This window comes from Heterodontus francisci, chromosome 2 (assembly GCF_036365525.1).
Source record: "Heterodontus francisci isolate sHetFra1 chromosome 2, sHetFra1.hap1, whole genome shotgun sequence".
NCBI lineage: Eukaryota > Metazoa > Chordata > Chondrichthyes > Heterodontiformes > Heterodontidae > Heterodontus > Heterodontus francisci.
In genome coordinates, this window is record NC_090372.1 from 206,832,465 (window position 1) to 206,856,018 (window position 23,554).

A 23,554-nucleotide genomic window follows, 5' to 3' on the forward strand; every position below is an offset into this window, starting at 1 on the left:
ATTTGCTGATGGCACAAAGATGGGTAGGAAAGTAAGTTGTGAAGAGGATATAAGGAGGCTACAAAGGGATATAGGCGGCACAGTGGCGCAGTGGTTAGCACCACAGCTCCAGCGACCCGGGTTCAGTGCTGGGTACTGCCTGTGTGGAGTTTGCAATTCTCCCTGTGACTGCGTGGGTTTCCACTGGGTGCTCTGGTTTCCTCCCACAGCCAAAGACTTGCAGGTTGATAGGTAAATTGGCCATTGTAAATTGCCCCTAGTGTAGGTAGGAGAATGGTGGGGATGTGGTAGGGAATATGGGGTTAATGTAGGATTAGTATAAAATGGGTGGTTGTTGGTCGGCACAGACTCGGTGGGCTGAAGGGCCTGTTTCAGTGCTGTATATCTAAATAAATACAAAAAAAATAAAGATGGGTTAAGTGAGTGGGCAAAGATCTGGCAAATGGAGTATAATTGGGAAAGTGTGAAATTGTCCATTTTGGCAAAAGAATAAAAAAGAAGCATATTATCTAAATGGTGAGAGGTTGCAGAGCTCTGAGATGCAGAGGGATCTGGGTGTCCTGGTGCATGAATGATAAAAGGTTAGTTTGCAGGTACAGCAAGTAATTAGGAAAGCTAATAGAATGTTATGATTTATTGTGAGGGGAATTTAATACAAAAGCAGGGAGGTTATGCTTCAGTTATACAGGGCATTGGTGAGACCACATCTGGAGTACTGTGTACAGTATTGGTCTCTTTATTTAAGGAAGGATGTAAATGCATTTGAAGCAGTTCAGAGAAAGTTTACTAGACTAATACCTGGAATGGGCGGGTTGTCTTATGAGGAAAGGTTGGACAGGCTAGGCTTGTATCCGCTGGAGTTTAGAAGAGTAAGAGGTGACTTGATTGAAACATATAAGATTCTGAGGCGTCTTGACAGGGTGGATGTGGAAAGGATGTTTCCTCTCATGGGAGAATCTAGAACTAGGGGTCACTGTTTAAAAATAAGTTATCGCCCATTTTAAGACAGATGAGGAGAAATTCTTCCTCTCAGAGGATCGTGAGTCTTTGGCACTCTCTTCCTCAAAAGGCAGTGGAAGCAGAGTCTTGGAATATTTTTAAGGCAGAGGTAGGTAGATTCTTGATAAGCAAGGAGGTGAAAGATTATTGGGGAAGATGGGAATGTGGAGTTGAGGTTGCATTCATATCAGTGGCCTACTTCTGCCCCTAATTCGTATGTATCCCTCATCCCTGGAAGCTTTCTGGAAAATCTCCTCTATACCGTCTCAAGGAGGTGTGAATGTTAGGGGAGAGTAAGAGTGACCCAGCTGTGATGCCTCCTGCAGCCAAATAACCTGTCGACAGTGTTAAGGCTGAGACATGAATAAGAACATAAAAAGTAGGAGCTTCAATAGGCTATTTGACCCTTTGAGCCTGCTTTGCCATTTAGCAAGATTGTGGCTGATGTGATTTTGGCCTGAACTCACTTTCCTGCCTGTCCCCCATAACCCTTGACTCCCTTGTAGATCAAATAACTTGACAAATTACCAAATGGCACCTGATACCTGTGGAACTCCACTGAGCAAGAAGACAGTGCCTTCAGGAAAGGAGGGAAGGGTGATTTTAGATGCATTTGCAGGAAAGCTAGATAAGTACATGAGGGAGAAAAGAATAAAAGGGTATGTTGATATGCTGAGATGAAGAGTGGTGGGAGGAGACTTGTGTGGAGCAAGGAATAATACAGTCAAAGGACATGTTCCTGTGCTGTAAAATTCTATATATTACTGCCTCCTCAAGATAAAGGACAACAGTTTGTTAGCTTTTTTGATTACAGTTTGTACCAGTGCATTGCCTTTTAATGAATTATATACCAGACCACCCAAATCTATTCGGTCTTCCACAGTTCCTAGTCATGTCTCAGAGAAGTAATTCGCATGCAGTGAATTATTTTGCAGTGTAGTGACTGTTCTTCTGTAGGCAAATATAATAACCACCAATGAGATGAAAGACCTGTTAATATGTTTTATGGTGGTAATGGTTGAGCAAGGAATGTTGGCCCAAGCACCAGAGGAACTCCCAGCTTTTGTTTTATTCATTTATGGGATGTGGGCATAGCTGATAAGGCCGGTATTTATTGCCCATCCCTAATTGCCCTTGAGAAGGTGGCAGTGAGTTGCCTTCTTGAAGCGCTGCAATCCTTGTAGTGTAGGTGTTCCCACAGTGCCGTTAGGGAGTTCCAAGATTTCGACCCAGCTGATGTTACATGAAATTTAACATCCAATACAATCAACAGAACAGGCTGATGTGCTTTGGTTTAACATCATATGCAAAGGGCAGCACCTCTGGCAATGCAGCTTCCCCTCAGTGCTGCATTTGAAGGCCAATCTAAATTACATACAAGTCGTCTTCTGGGTTGCGCTGTGACTCAGAGGCAAGAGTCTATCAACTAAGCCAAGGCTGCAACTCAGTGAACGTAGTGATGGCACAGTTAATGTACTAGTGAGATATGCATGCTTCAATGGGCTGAATGGACTTTCCTCATCCCCTGTTCTTACAGTTGTGCCATTACTTTTGCAGGTCGAATCCAAGAAGCCATCAGACTCCTTGAGGCAATTAAGGGCAACCAAAATGTTTCACTGTGCTCAATTATTGCCCTCATTTATGCGCACAGAAAGAGCTCAATAATTGGTAGGTGCTTCAAGAATTATTATTCTTTCAATTAATCCTGCCTGCATGGAACTGTTAATGGAATTCACAATAAATATGAACAGGCATGGAGGAGCTAAAATGTTCATTGGATTCACAGCTCAGATCACTTTCTGGAGAAACACATATATAATTAGCTATAATCCTGTTTACTTGAGTGGCTTTTTGGATTACCTTTTGCTCTAACTCCACTACACTTTTGTAATATTCTTTGTGGCAATTCATGGATTTATGTTGCTAATGTTAAGTTGCTCTTTACACCATTTCTTAAGGACAGATTTATTCTACCATGTTATACACAATACGTATTATTCACAGCTAAGGTACAGTCATGTGTAACTGGACAGGTCAATTTGAGTTCACGAAGTCTTATTTCTGTAATGATATTCACTTCCTAATTGGATGTTAATTTATTTTAGTTAGTTATAATGAGGGATGTTAATTATCCTAATATAGATTGGGATAGTAATAGTATAAAGGGCAGAGAGGGGCAAGAGCTTCTTGAGCGTGTTCAGGAGAGTTTTCTACATCAGTATGTTTCCAGTCAAACAAGGAAGGAGGCATTGCTGGATCTGGTTCTGGGGAATGAGGTGGGTCAAATGAATCAAGTGTCATTAGTGGAACATTTAGAGAACAGTGACCATCGCATCACAAGATTCAGGTTAGCTATAGAAAAGGACAAGGAGCAATACAGAGTAAAAATAATTAATTGGGGGAGGGCCAACCTCAATGGAGTGAGAATGGATCTGGCCTAGGTAAATTGGAATCATAGGTTGGCAATCAAAACTGTGAACGGAACAATGGGCTGCCTTTAAAGAGGAATTAGTTTGGGTAAAGTCAGTAAAGATATATTCCCACAAGGGGGAAAGATAGAGCAATCAAATCCAGGATGACGAAAGAGATAGAGAATAAGATGAAGCAGAAAAAGAGTGCATATGACAGATGTCAGGTGGATAATACAATTGAGACATAGGCTGAATATAGAAGGTTCAGAGGGGAAGTAAAAAAATAAGAGTGCCAGAGGACTAGAGAATAGCAAATGTTACAGTCTTGTTCAAAAAAGGGTGTAAGGATGAGTCCAGCAACTACAGGCCAGTCAGTTCAACCTCAGTGATGGGAAAGCTTTTAGAAACAATAATTCAGCACCAAATTAATAGTCATTGGCCGATTGTTGATTAATTAAGGAAAACCAGCATGCATTTGTTAAGGGCAAATCGTGTTTAAGTAACTTGCTTGAGTTTTTTGATGAGGTAACAGAGAGGGTTGATGACGGTAATGTATTTGATGTGATGTACATGGACTTCCAAAAGGCACTTGATAAAGTGCCACGTAACGGGCCTGTTAGCAAAGTTAGAGCCCATGGAATAAAAGGGACAGTAGCAGCATGGATATGAAATTGGCTGAGTGACAGAAAACAGAGAGTGTTGTGAATGGTTGTTTTTTGGTCTGGAGGAAGATATATAGTGGGGTTCTTCAGGGATCATTGTTAGGATCCCAGCTTTTCTTGACATGTATTAATGACCTAGACTTGGGTGTACAGGGCACAATTTCAAAATTTGCAGATGACATAAAACTTGGAAGTATTGTAAACCGTGAGGAGGATAGTGATAAACTTCAAGAGGACGTAGGCTGGTGGAATGGGCAGACAAGTGGCAGATGAAATTTAATGCAGAGAAGATTGAAGTGATTCATTTTGGTAGGAAGAATGAGGAGAGGCAATATAAATTAAAGGGTTCAATTCTAAAGAGGGTGCAGCAGCAGAGGGACCTGGGGGTATATGTGCACAAATCATTGAAGGTTGTAGGGCAGGTTGAGAAAGTGGTTAATAAAGCGTATGGGATCCCCCTATAAATAGGGCTATAGAGTACAAGAATCTGTAAAAAAAAAACTGGTTCAACCTCAAAGGGAGTATTATGTCTGAGTATTATGTCCTGTTCGGGGCACCACACTTTAGGAAGGATGTGAAGGCATTAGAGAGGGTGTAGAAAAGTTTCATGAGAATGATTCCAGGGACGAGGAACTTCAGTTATGTGGATAGATTGGAGAAGCTGGGGCTGTTCTCCTTGGAGAAGAGAAGATTAAGAGGAGATTTGATAGAGGTGTTCAAAATCATGAGGGGTCTGGACAGAGTAGATAGGGAGAAACTGTTCCCATTAGTGGAAGGAGTTTAAGGTGATTGGCAAAAGAAGCAACGGCTACACGAGAAAAAACATTTTTACGCAGCAAGTAGTTAGGATTTGGAATGCACTGCCTGAGAGTGTGGTGGAGGCAGATTCAATCGAGGCCTTCAAAAGAGAACTAGATAATTGTCCGATGAGAAAAAATTTGCAAGGCTTTGGGGAAAAAGCGGTGAGTGGGACTAGGTGAGTTGCTCTTGCAGAGAGCTGGCACAGATAGGACAGGCTGAATGGCCTCCTGTGTTGTAACCATTCTATGATTCTATTTTAAGTCGTATTTAGGCTAGATCAATTGAAAATTTAAAAATTGAGTTTGATAATATTTTTTGTTAGGCAAGAGCATTAAGGGATACAGAACCAAGACAGGTAGATGGAGTTAAGATATGGAGCAGCCATGGTTAAGTTGAACAAGCTCAAGGGGCTGAATGGCCTGCTCCTGTTCCTATGTTCCTAGGTATAGTCTGAAGTCAATTTTAATTCGTTCTTTGGGAAAGTTTATTTGAAACAGAGGGAAATGATTATCTTTACCTCTCTCTTTTTTGATTCTTTTTTAAAGTGTGACATAGAAATTTACATGTGTGACATAAGAACATAAGAACTAGGAGCAGGAATAGGCCAGATGCAACTTGAGCCTCTTTTGCCATTCAGTAAGATCATGGCTGATCCGCGGCTTCAACTCCACTTTCCCACCTGATCTACATATCCCTTGATTACCTTAGAGTCCAAAAAAAATCAATCTCAGCTGTAAGAACATCTGGTAATGGAGAAAAATAATGGGGATTCAAGACAAATCTCCAGGACCTGATGGCTTCCATTGTAGGGTATTAAAAGACCAGGTTAGGAAATTGCAAATATGTTGATCATATTTCCCAAAGCTCTCTAGATTCAGGAATTGTGCCTTTGGGTTGAAAAATTTCAAATGTTGCTCCCATTATTTAAGACAGGAAACATCGAAACATAGAAAATAGGAGCAGGAGTAGGCCATTCAGCCCTTCGAGCCTGCATTGCCATTCAATACCATCATGGCTGATCAAATTCAGTACCTTGTTCCCACTTTCTCCCCGTATCCCTTGATTCCTTTAGACCTAAGAACTATATCTAACTCTTTCTTGAATATATTTCATGATTTGGCCTCAACTGCTTTCTGTGGTAGAGAATTCCATAGGTTCACCACTCTCTGTGTGAAGAAATCCCTCCTCATCTCAGTCCTAAATGGCTTACCCCTTATTTTTAGATTGTGACCCTCGTCCTGGACTCCCCCCGCCATTGAGAACATCCTTCCTGCATCTAGTCTGTCCAGTCCTGTTAGAATTTTGTTGCTTTCTATGAGATCCCCTCTCATTCTTTGAAACTCTAGCGAGGGATGGAGAAACTAGGAAACTACAGACCTGTCTCTTTAATGTCAGTTGTGGGCGGGCTGCTAGTATCTGTCATCAGGGCAGAATGACTGAACATTGGAACAAGCTGATCAAAGAGAGTCAGCATGGATTTGTGAAGGGTAGGTTATGTCTGAATTATTTTCAGGAGGATAACATGATGAATAGATTTATATATAAAAGGAAAATATTGTGGATATTGGAAATCTCAAATAAAAACAAAATGCTGGAAATACTCAGAGCTGGTGAAAGGTAATTGACCTGAAACATTAGTGTCTATGTACATTGTCCATATGGATTTCCAGAAAGCATTTGATAAGGTTCTGCACAAGAGTTCATTAACAAAAATGAGAGCATGCAGAATTGGAGATAACTTTGTGACATGGGTCAGTAGTTGGTTGGGAGATAGGAAACAGAGTAGTGATAAAGGAAATGTCCTCTGATTGGTGGGTTGTGATTGTAGTGCTCCCTAGGGGTCTGTACTGGGGTCTCAGCTTTTCACCATATACATCAATAACTTGGATGACAGAATAGAGAGAGCTGTATATCCTAGTTTGTAAACAATACTAAATTGGGAGGCACAGTAAGTATTGTAGATGGGAGCAGGAAGTTAGTAAAAGATACAGACAAATTATGGTGGCGGACAAAACTGTGGCAGATAGAGTTCAAGGTGGGTAATTGTGAGGATCACTTTGGATCCAGGAAACATAAAGTAGAATATTTTCTTAATATAAAGAGACTCACAGCGTGGAGGAGAAAAGTGATTTTTAATGTCCAAGTACACATCACTAAAGGTTAGTGCACAGGTACAAAAAGTAATCAAAATGACTGATGAAATGTTAGTCTTTATCATAGGGAGGTTGGAATATTAAGGAAAGGAATCTTTACTTCAGTTTTATAACACCTTGGTCAGACCCCAGCTAGCGTACTAAATTCAGTTTTGGTCACCACACCTCAAGAAAGATATATTAGCCTTGGAGAAAGTACAGCACACTACCAGGGGTTAAATGGTTAAATTATGAGGAAAGATCATGTAAAGTTGGCTTGAGTTTAGAAGATTGAAGTTGATAAAAAGGATTCAATAGAGTAGATACAGAGAAGCTATTTCCTCTGGTGGAGAAGCCAGAACACAAGGCCACAACCTTAAAGTCACAGCTAGACTATTCAGGAATGAAATGAGGAAGTACTTTTTTCACAAAAAGGGGTCGCATTTAGCAGCCGCCGCAGAGCCCCGTGATATTTTGTGCATGGGGCTCATTAGCATCACTGAGCCGAGCCGCCCTCTTCCCCCCCCCATATTACGTAGGGAGAGGCAGGACATTCGGTGCAGTGAGAGACATTTTGACAGCTGACAGCAGGTGCTAGGGTCCTATTTTAAGCGCCCCAGCACTTTCTTCCTGACAGCTGTCAAAGGAATACTTACCTGACTGCTGAAGAGTGGGGCTGTTGTCAGTCTGGCAGCAAAGCAGAAAGTGCTGGAGAAACTCTGCAGGTCAGGCAGCATCTGTGGAAAGAGATGCAGAGTTAACTTGTCCAAGTTCACAGACCTGAAAGTTAACTCTGCTTCTCTCTCCACAGATGCTGCCTGACCTGCTGAGTTACCCCAGCACTTTCTGCTTTGCTGCCACATACTTACCCTGCTGTGTCCCAGTGTCCTATGAAGTTGCGATCCTCTTCTTCCACTCAAGTGTAACATTCCTTCTTGTAGGTGTGCCGCACCTGGGTGAATAATCTTAATTTTACACATTCCATGATGTGAGACTTAAATATACCATAAAAGGCAAATACACAACAGAAATAAAACCATAATTGCAGAAAAATTACCTACTATGAGCATCTAATCATCTGACTGTGAAAAGGCACAGACTAATATGTGTTTGGAATCTGCATTCATTTCTTGCTAACTGCTATGTGAAAATACATGTAACAGCAATTAAACGATCTTTGTTAAAAAACAGGAACATATGTTCATATTCTAGCTGCACTGCCAATTAGAAATATTACACCAATAAATATGATCAGCTGCTGCAGAAGCAAAGTATTCATGAACATGTGTCGATGTTTAATAGTTAAAAGACCAAGATGTTATGACCAGGTGAGAAAGAGGTCTAGGGTTCCCTTTCAGCCTTCACCTGGTCTTACCATAACAGGGTTTAATTTTAAACACACCGTGTTTTTAGCTCCCCCTTGGTGAATCCTTGTTCACTGCTTTCCAATTATAAGGCAAAGAAACCAGCACAAACAGGCTTTCTTAGGTTTAAAGAAGAAAAGTTGAAATTTATTAAACTTAACGTCTATGGATACACGACGCGCCCAAGCTAGCATGCATATGCGATACATACATGCAAATAGAGACAGAAAAGAGCAGAAGAAAAATAATGTGGAAAAGTTTGAGGCAATATCTGAAGAATTTTTGTTTCAGTTCTTCGAGCTTGCTGTAGAGTCCTTGATTGTAGGTAGATCTTGCTTTTCATTGGGGCCCAGTATACTTCTTAAATCTTGTTCACTGTGTCTTCAATGGATTCAGATGCTTGTGAGAAAGAGATGGGAGCAGGCAGACAGGAGAGGCTGTGGTGAGCCAGCCAGGAGAGATCTTCTCAGTCCAGGAACATTCTGCTTTTTGCACAAACTGTTTGTACAAATTCAAAACACTCAGGTTGCCCTGCAGGTTATTCATATGACTAGCTGGTTTGACCATGTCCGTTTGTGTATTTGGCCACCTTAGCAGTCAACCTGGAATGGGAGCTCCCCCACCTTCAATGTCTGGTGATCAAAAGTCCATTGTGGGTTGAATGTCTGTTAATATGCAAATGCTTTCCAGCCACGGTTGATCTGTTTAACAAGTACTTTCTTCACTCCAGTAACAGTTTCAAATCAATGTTCATGACAGAATTGATGTGCTTCATTCTTGGCAGGTGGGGGCCTAGCATGACAATGACAACAGCACAGATTTCCTCACCAGTCCTGCATTGGTTTTCAAACACGTGCAAGGTAAACCTTGCAGCCAGAAGTTAGAGCTGTTACATGATGGAGTCACCTTTGCATTTAAAGGACCACATCAAAAGCCAAGGATGGCAGATGGATACTCTAGGGGGGGCCCCACCGTGCCTCCCTGCTCACTCTCCTCCTGGCTGTGCAGGCAAGGCGGGAGGTCCTTTTCACCAGCGACAGTAAGAAGAGGTCCTCCTGCCTGAACAAGGCAGTTTGGCTGGAGATGGCAGAGGAGGTGAATAGCTGTGGGGCCATCCGCCGTCAAAGAGTCCGATGCTGGAAGGGGATGAACGAGCACTCTCCCAGCCAGCCAGGGCCCGCTAGGCCTCGTGTGCACAGGGTATGAGCGTCAAAGTCATCCACAGCCAAAGGGCAATCAGATCAGCAGCCTTCCTCCAGCCAGGCTGCTAGTGCAGAGGGTGCACCAAGAAGGAGCAACCTCTCCGATACAGAGAACACACTGACACAAATGGGAATGCACGGTCACAGCAATGTAAATACGTCTTTCACTAAATTTTCCTCACCAACATGTGTGTCCTTTTCTCTGTGTGAATGATGTGTGCCAGCATGTAGCACCAATGTCACATCCCTTTGCACCGTCAGCCCTTCAGGAGAGCCAATGTATGCAATAATATCATTGCCATACCACCATTATTCATGAGCATCTCCACGGATGCAGTGACATGGACATTGGCTGTTGACTGGTTTACACAGGGATGCTGCAGATGTAGACTGGTGCACAGCAGGTGAGCGAGGGTGATGTGTGGCTTGCAGAGCTCATGTCAGTTCCTATGGAGCAGACAGCCTTTGTCTGATAAGCCACTGCCATACATCCCTAGCTCACTGCTAGCCCTGCGTGCAGAGCCTGGGTGCCATCTGCCCTCCCTTGCATCTTTCATGTTGTAGGTCCTTAGCGTCCTCATAGTCCGAGGAGGAATCCTGTTGACGTCTCTCCTCATCATGCCAGGCCTGGCCCCAATTGGGTGCATACTTGTGGAGAGCAGCAAAGAAAGGAGCTGGCCTTTTCGGCCCATATTACAGGGCATCACCCTATCCATACAGGCATTGGAAGCGCAGCAGTGGTGGTATCTCTCACTGGTGTCAGGAGCCATGTCTGCAAAGATAGTCCTTATTTCCAAGAAGGCACCCTCCATCTGAGCCAGTTCAGTGAACAGCGGTGGCAGCTGAGACTGGCGCAGGTCCCAGGTGTCATGGCAGCTGCCTGTGAAGCAGCCACAGATTTGCATGAAGCATCTGCGGTGATCACATACCAGCTTCACCTAGATTGAGAGGATTCTTTTAATGGTGACGTCTGCATGTGGTAGCCTGGCGGGAGGCCTAATGGCCACATGAGTGCAGTCAATGAACACTACAACTTATGGTTCTCCAGCAATGGTGCCGAAACCGATGGCCCTCTGGGCCTGGCTGTGAGAGTCTGTCCTGAAGCGGACATACTCACTGGCCTGCCGGTGCAGGGCATCGGTGACCCCGCTGATGCAGCGGTGCACTGCTGACAGTGTGACCCCACAAAGGTCTCTGGTGGGCCCCTGAAAAGCTGCATAAGCATCAAATTTGAGAATTGCTGCCACTATGAGGACCAAGGGCATAGGATGGCCACTGAAGCCCATGGCTGCAGGTCACCTTTGAGCATGGCACAGAGACGTGTCACCACCCTCTCTACATGCGCAATCGCCTCTGACACTGGTGCTCTGACATCTGATCGCATGTTATATGAGGCCTGTAGATGCACAGCAATCGTAACGGCGAGCTCCCCTTGAGGGCTGCTGCTCACCACCAGGGGCCTTTACGTAGAGTGCAGGTGCCTGTTAATTTTGGCTCCGGCGCATACGGATCGTCAGGAGCAGAGGATCACACAACATAGGATAAGTCATACCCATTTCCATGTCATATATAAAGTTGAAGCCTTCATTTATTCGAAGGTTCCTAACAGGGCAGGGATTGGTGTTGACGGGTACATCAGCTGCTTTCATGGATCAACTATGTGGCGTGCCATGGCATTGCCCATCTTGGCCACCACACCGAGTGGCACAGCATGACCACATCAAAACCCTACCAGCTGAATCGATTGCCCCCATCATCCATATAACCTTAACACTCCTACTCTTTCTGGCACCCTCCCCACACACCGAGTGACCAGAGTGCCATTGCTCCTTCACAAACACAAACAAACGCAGAGCGTACACTGTTTACGGAGGACGAGTACACAGTACCTCCCTTCATGCCTGCAGAGCTTTCCCTCCAGTAATTCTAGACTCCCTCCTTCCTCCCTTTAAGAATGCAGAGTGAGACCCCTGTAATCCCCCCCCTTACCTTCCAGTATGCAGAGTGAGACCCCTGAGTATCCCCCCCCCCCTCCTTCCTCTCTTCTAGTATGCAGAGTGAGACCCCTGAGTATCCCCCCCCCCCTCCTTCCTCTCTTCCAGTATGCAGAGTGGGACCCCTGAAAATGGAGCTTACCTTCTGTCGTGAAACCTTCTGCCTCCGATGACCTGCTGGCTTTTCTAATCGTGAACAGGATGGCACGTGACGGCTGCCCATTCAAAGTAAAATCAGCAAGTGTCCATGGAGAGGCAGCGGGCTGTATAATCTGCAGAGGTAAGTACCGTTTAACATATTCTAATTGGGGTGCCGCTGCCGTGCGGTGGGGAGGGGGCCGCACCAAGGTCCCCCAGCCGCCGGTAATTTGCGGCGCGGCTTTCTCGACGTCGCGGATGGAGGCGGGCCTCTCTCCGCAGAATTTTACCAGCCCCCGCACCGCAACCCACGCGCCGAGGGGCTGGTAAAATTCAGCCCAGGATGTGGAATTTCCTCCCCAAATGGGCTGTGGATGTTAATTGAAATTTCCAAGATTGAGATTGACAATTTATTAGGGTTTCAAAGGATTATGGAGAAATGCCATGTCAATAGAATTGAGGCAGAGATCTGCAATGGTCTAATTGAATGGCAGAACAGGATCGAGAGGCTGAGTGTTCTTCTCTTGTTCTCATGATGGAAGTGTCTCAGAAGCTATATAAGTGTGATACAATCTGTATCACAATCACTTGCGCCCTCCAATTTTTTGAGCTGAGAATTTATCATCTTTGCTCAGTTAAAATCCTGTGTCCAATGCATGACTCCTTTCCTCTAAATTGGAAATGCTCCCACTTTCTCCCCTTTCACCAGATCAGCTACTGTTGCCTTGCTGGGGAAATCCCTCAGAAGGGAAATCCCTCGTGAATAATGTGATTGCCTCTCTTAATTCTGTAAGAGTGTTGACCCCTCCGTGCACCTGCCCCCTCACCACCACCAGCCCCCCCCCCCAAATCCCCCAGCTTCTGCAGGCAGATTCTTGGTCAATAGCAGGACAGTGTAATCATGCAAGATATAGCGTATGTGCCTTTATCTTCCGAGATTGTGAAATTTTACTCTACAATGGAATAGCAGCAGCCAAGGTTCAATAGTGGTGATGTGACGATGGATGAAAAATCAGCAGCTTGTGAGGATTGCTTTAGGACAGTGAATTTTTATACAGAACTTTCCCTTGGGAGATAGTGTATAGTGTATATAGTCTGTGGAAGGAATATGTTTGATGGGCTGAGTGGCTATTTCATCCTTCCACAATTTCTTGCATATTATTAAACCTATTCACCCATCACCCATGCTTACTGACCTACATTGGCTCCCCGTCCGGCAACGCCTCAATTTAAAATTCTTATCCATGTTTTCAAATCCCTCCAAGGCTTCGTCCCTGTAATCTCTTTGTAACCTCCTCCAGCCCTGCAGTCCTCTGCGATCTCTGCGCTCTCAATTCTGGCCTCTTGCACATTCCTGATTTTAATCGCTCCACCATTGGTGGCTGTGTTGCTCTGGAATTCCCTAAACTTCCCTGCTTCTCTACCTCTCTCTCCGCCTATATGACCCTCTTTAAAATCTGCTTCTTTGACCAAGCTTATGGTCATCTGTCATAATAGCTCTTTTTGTGGCTTGTTGCCAAATTTCCTTTGATAACACTCCTGTGAAGCACCTTGGGATGTTTAACTACTTTAAAAGTGCTGTAGAAATGCACATTGTTGTTGTTTGTGGGCAATTTTCATACAAACTTGAATGTCACAAAATGTTGTTTCCCGCTGCTAAAATGATTAACGAATATGTTGCCTTTCTAAGACCAGGATGCCATTCAGGAACTTGACATAAGATTCAAAGAAAGCCAGAAATCTGCATGTGATAAAGCTCTGTATTATGCTAGTATGTTCTTGTGGTTTGTGGATCGGCATGAGGAAGCTAGAGAGCTCATTGACAGACTGATGAAGGTTTCCAGTGGATCAAAGGAGGTGCGTATCTTATGTTGTGCTAAAATAGAAACATATCTATGTAGCAACTTGTCGTGTTCACAGGATTTCCCACAGCACTTCACAATCATTGCATTACTTGTGAACTGCGGTCATTGTTGTTACATTGGCAAATGTTGCACATCAAGGTCCATAAACAGAAATGGGGTGAATGACGAGTTAATACATTTTTAGTGATGCTGATTGAGGGAGGTGTTAACCAGGATACCCTTTCCTAATTTTCTTTGAATGGTACATTGGGATATTTTTGTCCATTTTCCTGAAACACTGGGATAACCAAATGGGACTTCAGTTTAATACTGCATTCTGAGAGAAGGCATCTCTGACAATACAGCACTCTCCCTCAGTTCTACTCTGAAGCATCAACTTGGATTATGGAATGCTACAACTCTGAAAACAGGCCAGGTTGATGCTAGTGGTTTTGGAGTGGGGCATGGACCAATAATCTTCCTTTTCAGAGGCCAGAGTGCTCACTGAGCCAAGCTGGCACAGCCATAATGAGTTCCTTTGATAGTTTCAGTAGGGTACTGCCCACTGCAATACTGAGCCATGCAGATTCAGAAGTTCCTAAGTGTGGCCCCTGATCTGTGCCAAGTTAGTTGTTCATAGCATTAGCTCTCATTTTGAAGAAGAGCAGGGTAATTCTCCCCAGTGACCTGGGCCGATAGGAACATAGGAAATAGGATCAGGAGTAGGCCAGTTGGCCCCTCAAGCCCGCTCTGTCATTCAACTAGATCATGGATGATCTTCTACCTCCACACCATTTTCCTGCACTATCCCCCTATCCCTTGATATCTTTGATATCTAGAAATCTATTAATCTCTGGCTTCAATATACTTAATAATTGAGGTGCCACAGCCCTCTGGGATAGAGAATTCCAAAGATTCACCACCCTCTGAGTGAAGAAATTCCTCTTCATCTCAGTCCTAAATGGCCTGCCTCTTATTCTGAAACTGTGTCCCGGTTCTAGATGCCCCAGCCAGGGGAAACATCTTTCCTGCATCTACCCTATCAAGCCCTGTAAGAATTTTGTATGCTTATTTATCCCTCAGCCAGAATCACTTCAAAAGAAGATTATCTTATTCCTGTTTGCGGGATCTTGCTGTGTGAAAATCAGCTGCCGTTTTTCTTATATTACAAGACAAGTTCAAACGTACTTTATTGGCTGTAAAGCGCTTGGGATGTTGCAATGGGCACTATATAAATGCAAATTATTTCTCTTCCTTTATATATTCAGGGAAGCTGTCAGGGCACTGCAGTTAGCCTCTATATATGACTACAAAAATGGCTTTGCCATTTAAATAGTCTTAGTGTTGAAAACATGGAGCATGATTTTAAATTTCCCACAAATCTGCATGCACCCAGGCAAGTATAGTTATATATTGGACCATTTAAGCCTCATTTGGATCAATACAAAGCTTATTTCTCCTTCAGACATACAAATGAAAAACGTTTGAGAATTTGGAATTGTTACACAATCAACCAACTCAGCATAGACTGAGCACTGAAACCTGGACCACCAAGGAAATGATTCTTAATGTTGAAAGGTTAATGTCACAGATTTTACAACAACAGTGACCCTGGTTGGATTGACGCAGAGTCTAACTTTAATTTTAAAGTTTTAGAAGTGTCCAGGTGTTTTATTGGACCAGCGAGGTGCTGTGATCTGGAATGCACTGCCTGAAAGGGTAGTGGAAACAGATTCACTAGTAACTTTCAAAAAGGAATTGGATAAATACATGAAGGAGAAAAATCTGCAGGACTATGGGGAGCCGATGTTACAACAGTAACTACACTTCAAAAGTATTTCATTGGCTATAAAGCTCTTTGGAACGCTCAGAGGTCGTGAAAGGCGCTATATAAATACAAATCTTTTTATCTCTTTCAAAGAGTTGGCACAAGTATGATGTGCCATATAGTCTCCTTCTGTGTTGTGTCATTCTACGATTCTTTGAGTTTTAAGCTCGTAATGTTGGAAATCTGCAAACCTTTTGGGCCCCCTTCTTCAAATTATTTTTCTCTCCCAATTTTCTTTCTCACCTGAGTATACTTCCTCTTGCAGAAGTGCCTGTGAATTAACTGACCATTAGTCATGTGGAAGTCCTCATAGGCTGATCGCTTCCAGGAGACATCAAAGTTGAGCTGAATCCCACCCTTAACTAACATCAATAATGTGCATTTCCAGCAGGATACTGAAAAGCAATGGCACCCCTTTATAATTGCTCCCTCCCTAACCCAACGTTGCTGAGATCAAAAGTAACACTATTTTAATTGACTTGAGCTAAGTCAGCATTGAACAGGGATCTATCCTGGTCCTTGCTCTCCTGCTTCTTCACCTTCATTTATGTTGCACCCTTCATGACCTTGGAATGTCTCAAAATGCTTGACAGCCAATTAAGTACGTGTAAATTCCTCCATGGCCTCTCTGCTCCATAACTTTATAATCTCCTCCACCCCTACAAAGCTCTGAGATCTCTGAGCTCTTCCAATTCTGGCCCCTTGCAGCTATGCCTTTATTTGTTTAGGCCCTAAGCTCCGGAATTCTTTCCCTAAACCTCTTGGCTTCTCTCTCTCTCTGTCCTCCTTCAAAACTAATAACAACAACTTATATTAATATAGCGCCTTTAACTTAATAAAATGTCCCAAGGTGCTCCACAGGAGCATTATAAAGCAAAGTATGACACCGAGCCACAAAAGGAGATATTAGGTCAGATGATCAAAAGCTTGGTCAAAGAGATAGGCTTTAAGGGTGTCTTAATGGAGGAAAGTGAGATGGAGAGAAGAAGAGGTGTAGGGAGAGTATTCCAGAGCGTGGGGCCCAGACAGCTGAAGGCATGGCCACCAATGATGGAACAATTAAAATCAGGGATGTACAAGAGGCCAGAATTAGAGGAGCACAGATATCTTGGAGGGTTGTGGAGCTGGAGGAGATTACAGAGATAGAGAGGGAGAGGCCATGGAGGTATTTGAAAACAAGGAGAAGAATTTTAAAATAAAGATGTTGCTTGACATGGAGCCAATGTGTTTCAGTGAGCACAGGGGAGATTGGGAAACAGGACTTGGTGCGAGTTAAGACATGGGTAGCAGAGTTTTGGATGACCTCAAGTTTACATATGTAGGATGTGGGGGACCAGCAAGGAGGGCATTGGAGTAATCAAGTTTAGAGGTAATGAAGTCATGAATTGTTAATCTGTTAATTGTATATCAATTGTTTGATTATATGCAGGTGGAGGGTATTAATTGGGGTCTTACTTGAGCACCTATAAGCACTTGCGGAGAGTGGTGGAGGGTTTAAGTGAGGAGCTACACATTTGTAATCCTTTTACTCTGCACAATAAATGTGAAACTGAGTAAAGATAGGCTCCAGCATTATCCTTCCATAACAAGCTTTCTGGAGTCCAACATGGTAGCAGAGGAGAGTTGCCTAAAGCTGAAGCTTGGAAACTAGGAATTTTATTTTACATAGGAACTAAAATTTCATGGGTTAGTGTGGAAAATATGGCAGAAAGCAAGTGTAAATTTATTACCCTCTGATGTTTTTGGAGTCTGAACCAAATGACCAGTGGAAGAATGAAGTAAATATGTGGACATGGGTTACATCTCTACCAAAGAGGAAACAAGGTATGGCCTTAGTGTTGTCACTTCCTACCAAAAGTAAAATCAGAAGTAAAGTGTTTTGTAAACTGGATGCTCTTCAGCTGGATACTGATGAAGGGTTGGATCTTCTGTTAGAATTCCTGGATGAAATTTACAAGAAAGATGACCTATTGAATGCTTATGGGGCATGGTCAGACTTAGCACCACAGCCTCACAGCTCCAGGGACCCGGGTTCGATTCTGGGTACTGCCTGTGTGGGGTTTGCGAGTTCTCCCTGTGACCGCGTGGGTTTTCGCCGGGTGCTCCGGTTTCCTCCCACAGCCGAAGACATGCAGGTGATAGGTAAATTGGCCATTGTAAATTGCCCCTAGTGTAGGTAGGTGGTAGGGAGTATGGGATTACTGTAGGGTTAGTATAAATGGGACACTGCTATGTCCAGACTGGCCAAGAGAGTGTGGGAAAATGGCGCACTGACACGGAACACAAAAGGCCGAGTGTATCAGGCCTGTGTCCTCAGTACCTTCCTCTATGGCAGCAAGGCCTGGACAACGTATGTCAGCCAAGAGCGACGTCTCAATTCATTTCATCTTCGCTGCCTCCGGAGAATACTTGGCATCAGGTGGCAGGGCCGTATCTCCAACACAGAAGTCCTCGAGGCGGCCAACATCCCCAGCGTATACACACTACTGAGTCAGCGGCGCTTGAGATGGCTTGGCCATGTGAGCCGCATGGAAGATGGCAGGATCCCCAAAGACACATTGTACAGCGAGCTCGCCACTGGTATCAGACCCACCGGCCGTCCATGTCTCCGCTTTAAAGACGTCTGCAAACGCGACATGAAATCCTGTGACATTGATCACAAGTCGTGGGAGTCAGTTGCCAGCGTCCGCCAGAGCTGGTGGGCAGCCATAAAGGCGGGGCTAAAGTGTGGCGAGTTGAAGAGACTTAGTAGTTGGCAGGAAAAAAGACAGAGGCGCAAGGGGAGAGCCAACTGTGTAACAGCCCCGACAAACAAATTTTTCTGCAGCACCTGTGGAAGAGCCTGTCACTCTAGAATTGGCCTTTATAGCCACTCCAGGCGCTGCTTCACAAACCACTGACCACCTCCAGGCGCTTATCCATTGTCTCTCGAAATAAGGAGGCCAAAGAAGAAGAAGAGTATAAATGGGTGGTTGTTGGTCAGCACAGACTCAGTGGGCCGAAGGGCCTGTTTCAGTGCTGTATCTCTAAATAAATAAATATCATGGACTTTAACAGACTGTAAAGAAGATTGAGGAAATTCAATTTGGAGATCCCTGCTTCAGTGCTAGCATTTAAATTGCTAGATTGTGCTAGGGTGTCACATATGGACAGGCTCCTGGTTCTGACTGGGGTTCAGTTCTTGGACAAACACACTCTGTTGGATCAAATGTCTGCTGCCTTAAAGAAAGTCTTGGAAAAATAGTCATTTCCTGCAGCACTGGTAGAACAAACTGGGCATTTTGTGGTGACATGAATAATGGAGGACTGGATGTTTACTAAATTTAGAAATGGTCCAGATATTGGAAGCTGGCACAAGTACGATGGAAGAATTAAAGACTGGAGGAATGAGGATAAAAGCGCCTTCTAGCAGGTCTGATTATTACAGTGGAAGACAGAATTGGAACAGCAATCATAGGCAAATGAATTCCAGGAATGCTCAATAAACAGTTAATACTTTGAGTCACATCTGAATCACCTATTATTATGCAATGAACTGCCCTAAAGTGGAGGGGCAAAAGAGGTAGATACTGATGAATCTGAATGAATTGTACTAGTCACAAGGAGTTTTTTACTCCTGTAATGAATGTGTTAGTTGCAGATTTGTTCAACTGTGCTGCATTGGATTGTAGTTGCATGTCGACAGTATGTGGAACTGATTGAATCCAGATAACATTGTAACCACTCAGTTGTGAGGATCAAAGCAAAGTTAAGGAGTATAAAAATACTACCAGCTATAGGTTTGGTGATGATAACACATTGAAGTCACTGAAGAGAGTATTAATTCCATGTAAAATAGCTGGGCTAAGCCACTTTATCAGTACTGATGTAGTCTCCAGTGAGATACCTTTACAGTTGAGTAAGCCTTCAATGAAAAAGGCACAAATGAAACTTGATATGGAGCATGATAAGGCAATTGCTTTGGGAAAGTCAGTGAATTTGCAGTTTACCCAGTCAGGGCATTATTGTATACCCTTAACAAAACATGACGTTTCTAGTCAGTGTTAGGGAAGTATTAATGGCATCAGGTGTTAAGAATCAGAGATAAAAAGCAAATTGTCTTAGTTACACAGATAATTTGCTCACCCTTCTTGTCAGAGATTAAAAACCCTGCTAAAGGATGCAGGGTGATTGATGAAGAGTATACGAGAATGATAGAGATTAGTGAAAAGTGTGAAATCTATAAAAAGTGTCAGAGGACACCATCACATTCTATTGTCAGCCTTTCATTGGCACATAACTTTAATGAGGTAGTTTCCACGGATTTAAAGTGTGGGAAATTTTTGTAACAGCTGTGGGTGAGAAATTCTGCTCGTGTTGATGCGCGGGGATGCTGAGACCAAGTGGGCCCACATCAGAGACGCCATCTATGAGTCAGCTTTGACCACCTACGGCAAAAGTGCGAAGAGAAATGCAGACTGGTTTCAATCTCATAATGAAGAGCTGGAACCTGTCATAGCCGCTAAGCGCATTGCACTGTTGAACTACAAGAAAGCCCCCAGCGATTTAACATCCGCAGCACTTAAAGCAGCCAGAAGTACTGCACAAAGAACAGCTAGGCGTTGCGCAAACGACTACTGGCAACACCTATGCAGTCATATTCAGCTGGCCTCAGACACCGGAAACATCAGAGGAATGTATGATGGCATGAAGAGAGCTCTTGGGCCAACCATCAAGAAGATCGCCCCCCTCAAATCTAAATCGGGGGACATAATCACTGACCAACGCAAACAGATGGACCGCTGGGTTGAGCACTACCTAGAACTGTACTCCAGGGAGAATGCTGTCACTGAGACTGCCCTCAATGCAGCCCAGCCTCTACCAGTCATGGATGAGCTGGACATACAGCCAACCAAATCGGAACTCAGTGATGCCATTGATTCCCTAGCCAGCGGAAAAGCCCCTGGGAAGGACAGCATTACCCCTGAAATAATCAAGAGTGCCAAGCCTGCTATACTCTCAGCACTACATGAACTGCTATGCCTGTGCTGGGACGAGGGAGCAGTACCCCAGGACATGCGCGATGCCAACATCATCACCCTCTATAAAAACAAAGGTGACCGCGGTGACTGCAACAACTACCGTGGAATCTCCCTGCTCAGCATAGTGGGGAAAGTCTTTGCTCGAGTCGCTCTGAACAGGCTCCAGAAGCTGGCCGAGCGCATCTACCCTGAGACACAGTGTGGCTTTCATGCAGAGAGATCGACCATTGACTTGCTGTTCTCCCTTCGTCAGATACAGGAGAAATGCCGTGAACAACAGATGCCCCTCTACATTGCTTTCATTGATCTCACCAAAGCCTTTGACCTCGTCAGCAGACGTGGTCTCTTCAGACTACTAGAAAAGATCGGATGTCCACCAAAGCTACTAAGTATCATCACCTCATTCCATGACAATATGAAAGGCACAATTCAACATGGTGGCTCCTCATCAGAGCCCTTTCCTATCCTGAGTGGTGTGAAACAGGGCTGTGTTCTCGCACCCACACTTTTTGGGATTTTCTTCTCCCTGCTGCTTTCACATGCGTTCAAATCCTCTGAAGAAGGAATTTTCCTCCACACAAGATCAGGGGGCAGGTTGTTCAACCTTGCCCGTCTAAGAGCGAAGTCCAAAGTACGGAAAGTCCTCATCAGAGAACTCCTCTTTGCTGACGATGCTGCTTTAACATCTCACACTGAAGAGTGCCTGCAGAGTCTCATCGACAGGCTTGCGTCTGCCTGCAATGAATTTGGCCTAACCATCAGCCTCAAGAAAACGAACATCATGGGGCAGGATGTCAGAAATGCTCCATCCATCAATATTGGCGACCACGCTCTGGAAGTGGTTCAAGAGTTCACCTACCTAGGCTCAACTATCACCAGTAACCTGTCTCTAGATGCAGAAATCAACAAGCGCATGGGTAAGGCTTCCACTGCTATGTCCAGACTGGCCAAGAGAGTGTGGGAAAATGGCGCACTGACACGGAACACAAAAGTCCGAGTGTATCAGGCCTGTGTCCTCAGTACCTTGCTCTACGGCAGCGAGGCCTGGACAACGTATGCCAGCCAAGAGCGACGTCTCAATTCATTCCATCTTCGCTGCCTTCGGAGAATACTTGGCATCAGGTGGCAGGACTATATCTCCAACACAGAAGTCCTTGAAGCGGCCAACACCCCCAGCTTATACACACTACTGAGTCAGCGGCGCTTGAGATGGCTTGGCCATGTGAGCCGCATGGAAGATGGCAGGATCCCCAAAGACACATTGTACAGCGAGCTCGCCACTGGTATCAGACCCACCGGCCGTCCATGTCTCCGCTATAAAGACGTCTGCAAAGGCGACATGAAATCGTGTGACATTGATCACAAGTCGTGGGAGTTAGTTGCCAGCATTCGCCAGAGCTGGCGGGCAGCCATAAAGACAGGGCTAAATTGTGGCGAGTCGAAGAGACTTCGTAGTTGGCAGGAAAAAAGACAGAGGCGCAAGGGGAGAGCCAACTGTGCAACAGCCCCGACAAACAAATTTCTCTGCAGCACCTGTGGAAGAGCCTGTCACTCCAGAATTGGCCTTTATAGCCACTCCAGGCGCTGCTTCACAAACCACTGACCACCTCCAGGCGCGTATCCATTGTCTCTCGAGATAAGGAGGCCCAAAAGAAAAAAAAGAAGAAAGTGTGGGACAAAGAATATTTTCGTTCTACATTTTATAGACCTAGCAATTAGATACAGTCTTTCTGCAATAATAAATAGCAAGGACAAAAGGGTGATTATAGACAATTATGGAAAAATGGATAGGTACTAAACTTGGGGCACCAGCTAAGTTTCTGACTGATAATGGAGGGGAATTTGCCAATGACTAGTTCAGAGACATGTATTAAAACATGAACATTATGGTTATGAATACTGCATTTGAAAGTCCTTTCCGCAATGGGCTCTGTGAAAGGAATCACGCAGTGGTTGATGAAGTTCTGCATAAAATCTTAGCTGACCAGCCAAACTGCAAGTTGACAACTGCCCTGGCATAGGTGGCTCATGCGAAGAATTTGCTTCAGATAGTTGGAGGATATAGTTCCTGTCAATGGGCGGAAGCCCAAATTGCTTTCTGTACTGTCCGACCATCTTCCTGCTCTGGAAGGTACTACAAAAAAAATTAGTTTCATTTTTTTCTGCACATTTGAATGCTTTATGCGTAGGGAGACAGGCTTTCATCAAGGCTGGGGTCTCTGAGGAAATTCGGAGCTCTGAGGCATCGTATGAGGCCATCTCAGGCAGAATTTAATTCAGGAGATTTGGTGTATTCTAAAAGAGAGGGTCATAAGGAATGGAAGGGCCCTGGTAAGGTAATCGGTCGTGATGGTAAGACAGTAGTTATTGAGCATAGAAATCAAACTGTTAAGAATAATTCCTCGTGATTGATTACAAAATCTCAGAATTTGAGCAGTTGATAGAGGGAATCGATGCACTTCATACCTTTAAATACTCGTGTTTTGTGATGAAGGTCCTGAGGAACAGAACGAGGTAGATCAAGGGTTGGATAGTAACGTGAGGGATCATGATGCTCAAAAAAGAGCTATCCAATGGACAATGGCCCTGAGTAGGTAGTTGGGTAGCCTATTCCAGAGGGGGTCTATAAATGGAGAAACGTTCAGGAAAATCTACGGGCAAGTTTAAATACTGGTTAAATGTTCAAGATGATTTCCAAGAAGCAAGGTCCATGTACTGCCAGAATGGGGTAAAAGAGTGGAGGGCAAGAAAGCACAGTGCAAGTTCTAGTATTGTGTCTGGAAGTGACTCTTGCGTAAGGAAGCAATCACGTACTGGAGAAAGAGCCTCTGATAATGTGCGAGGTAGATCTTCTAGTAGTAATCCCAAAAGACAAAGTGCCAATTGAGGCCGTAGTTTGAGTAGATTCTACAATGAAATGAAGGCTAGAGAGCAGTCCCGGAATAGAACAAGAAGCAGAAGTCCTCATGACCATGAAGCTTTAGTGGCTGCCAATAAACTTGAGGATAAACTAGTAAGAGAAGCAAAACATAAGGAATTAGAGAGTTTGGAGTTTATTCTGAGGTACCAGATGGGGACAGCCAGCCTTGTCATGTAGATGGATTTGTACTGAAAATGATCCTCCTGATGGAACTTATAAGGCTAAAGCGAGGTTAGTT

At 44.2% G+C, this 23,554-nt stretch overlaps 1 protein-coding gene across 1 annotated transcript in view; it reads left to right on the forward strand.

The window, feature by feature from the left end:
• LOC137380250 (tetratricopeptide repeat protein 21B-like) overlaps window positions 1-23,554 on the forward strand; it is a 173,307-nt gene that overhangs the window by 14,011 nt on the left and 135,742 nt on the right. The window contains exons 4-5 of the mRNA XM_068052110.1: window positions 2,557-2,667; window positions 13,394-13,560. Coding sequence (XP_067908211.1) covers window positions 2,557-2,667; window positions 13,394-13,560 — 278 coding nt within the window. The remainder of the gene's footprint in view (window positions 1-2,556; window positions 2,668-13,393; window positions 13,561-23,554) is intronic.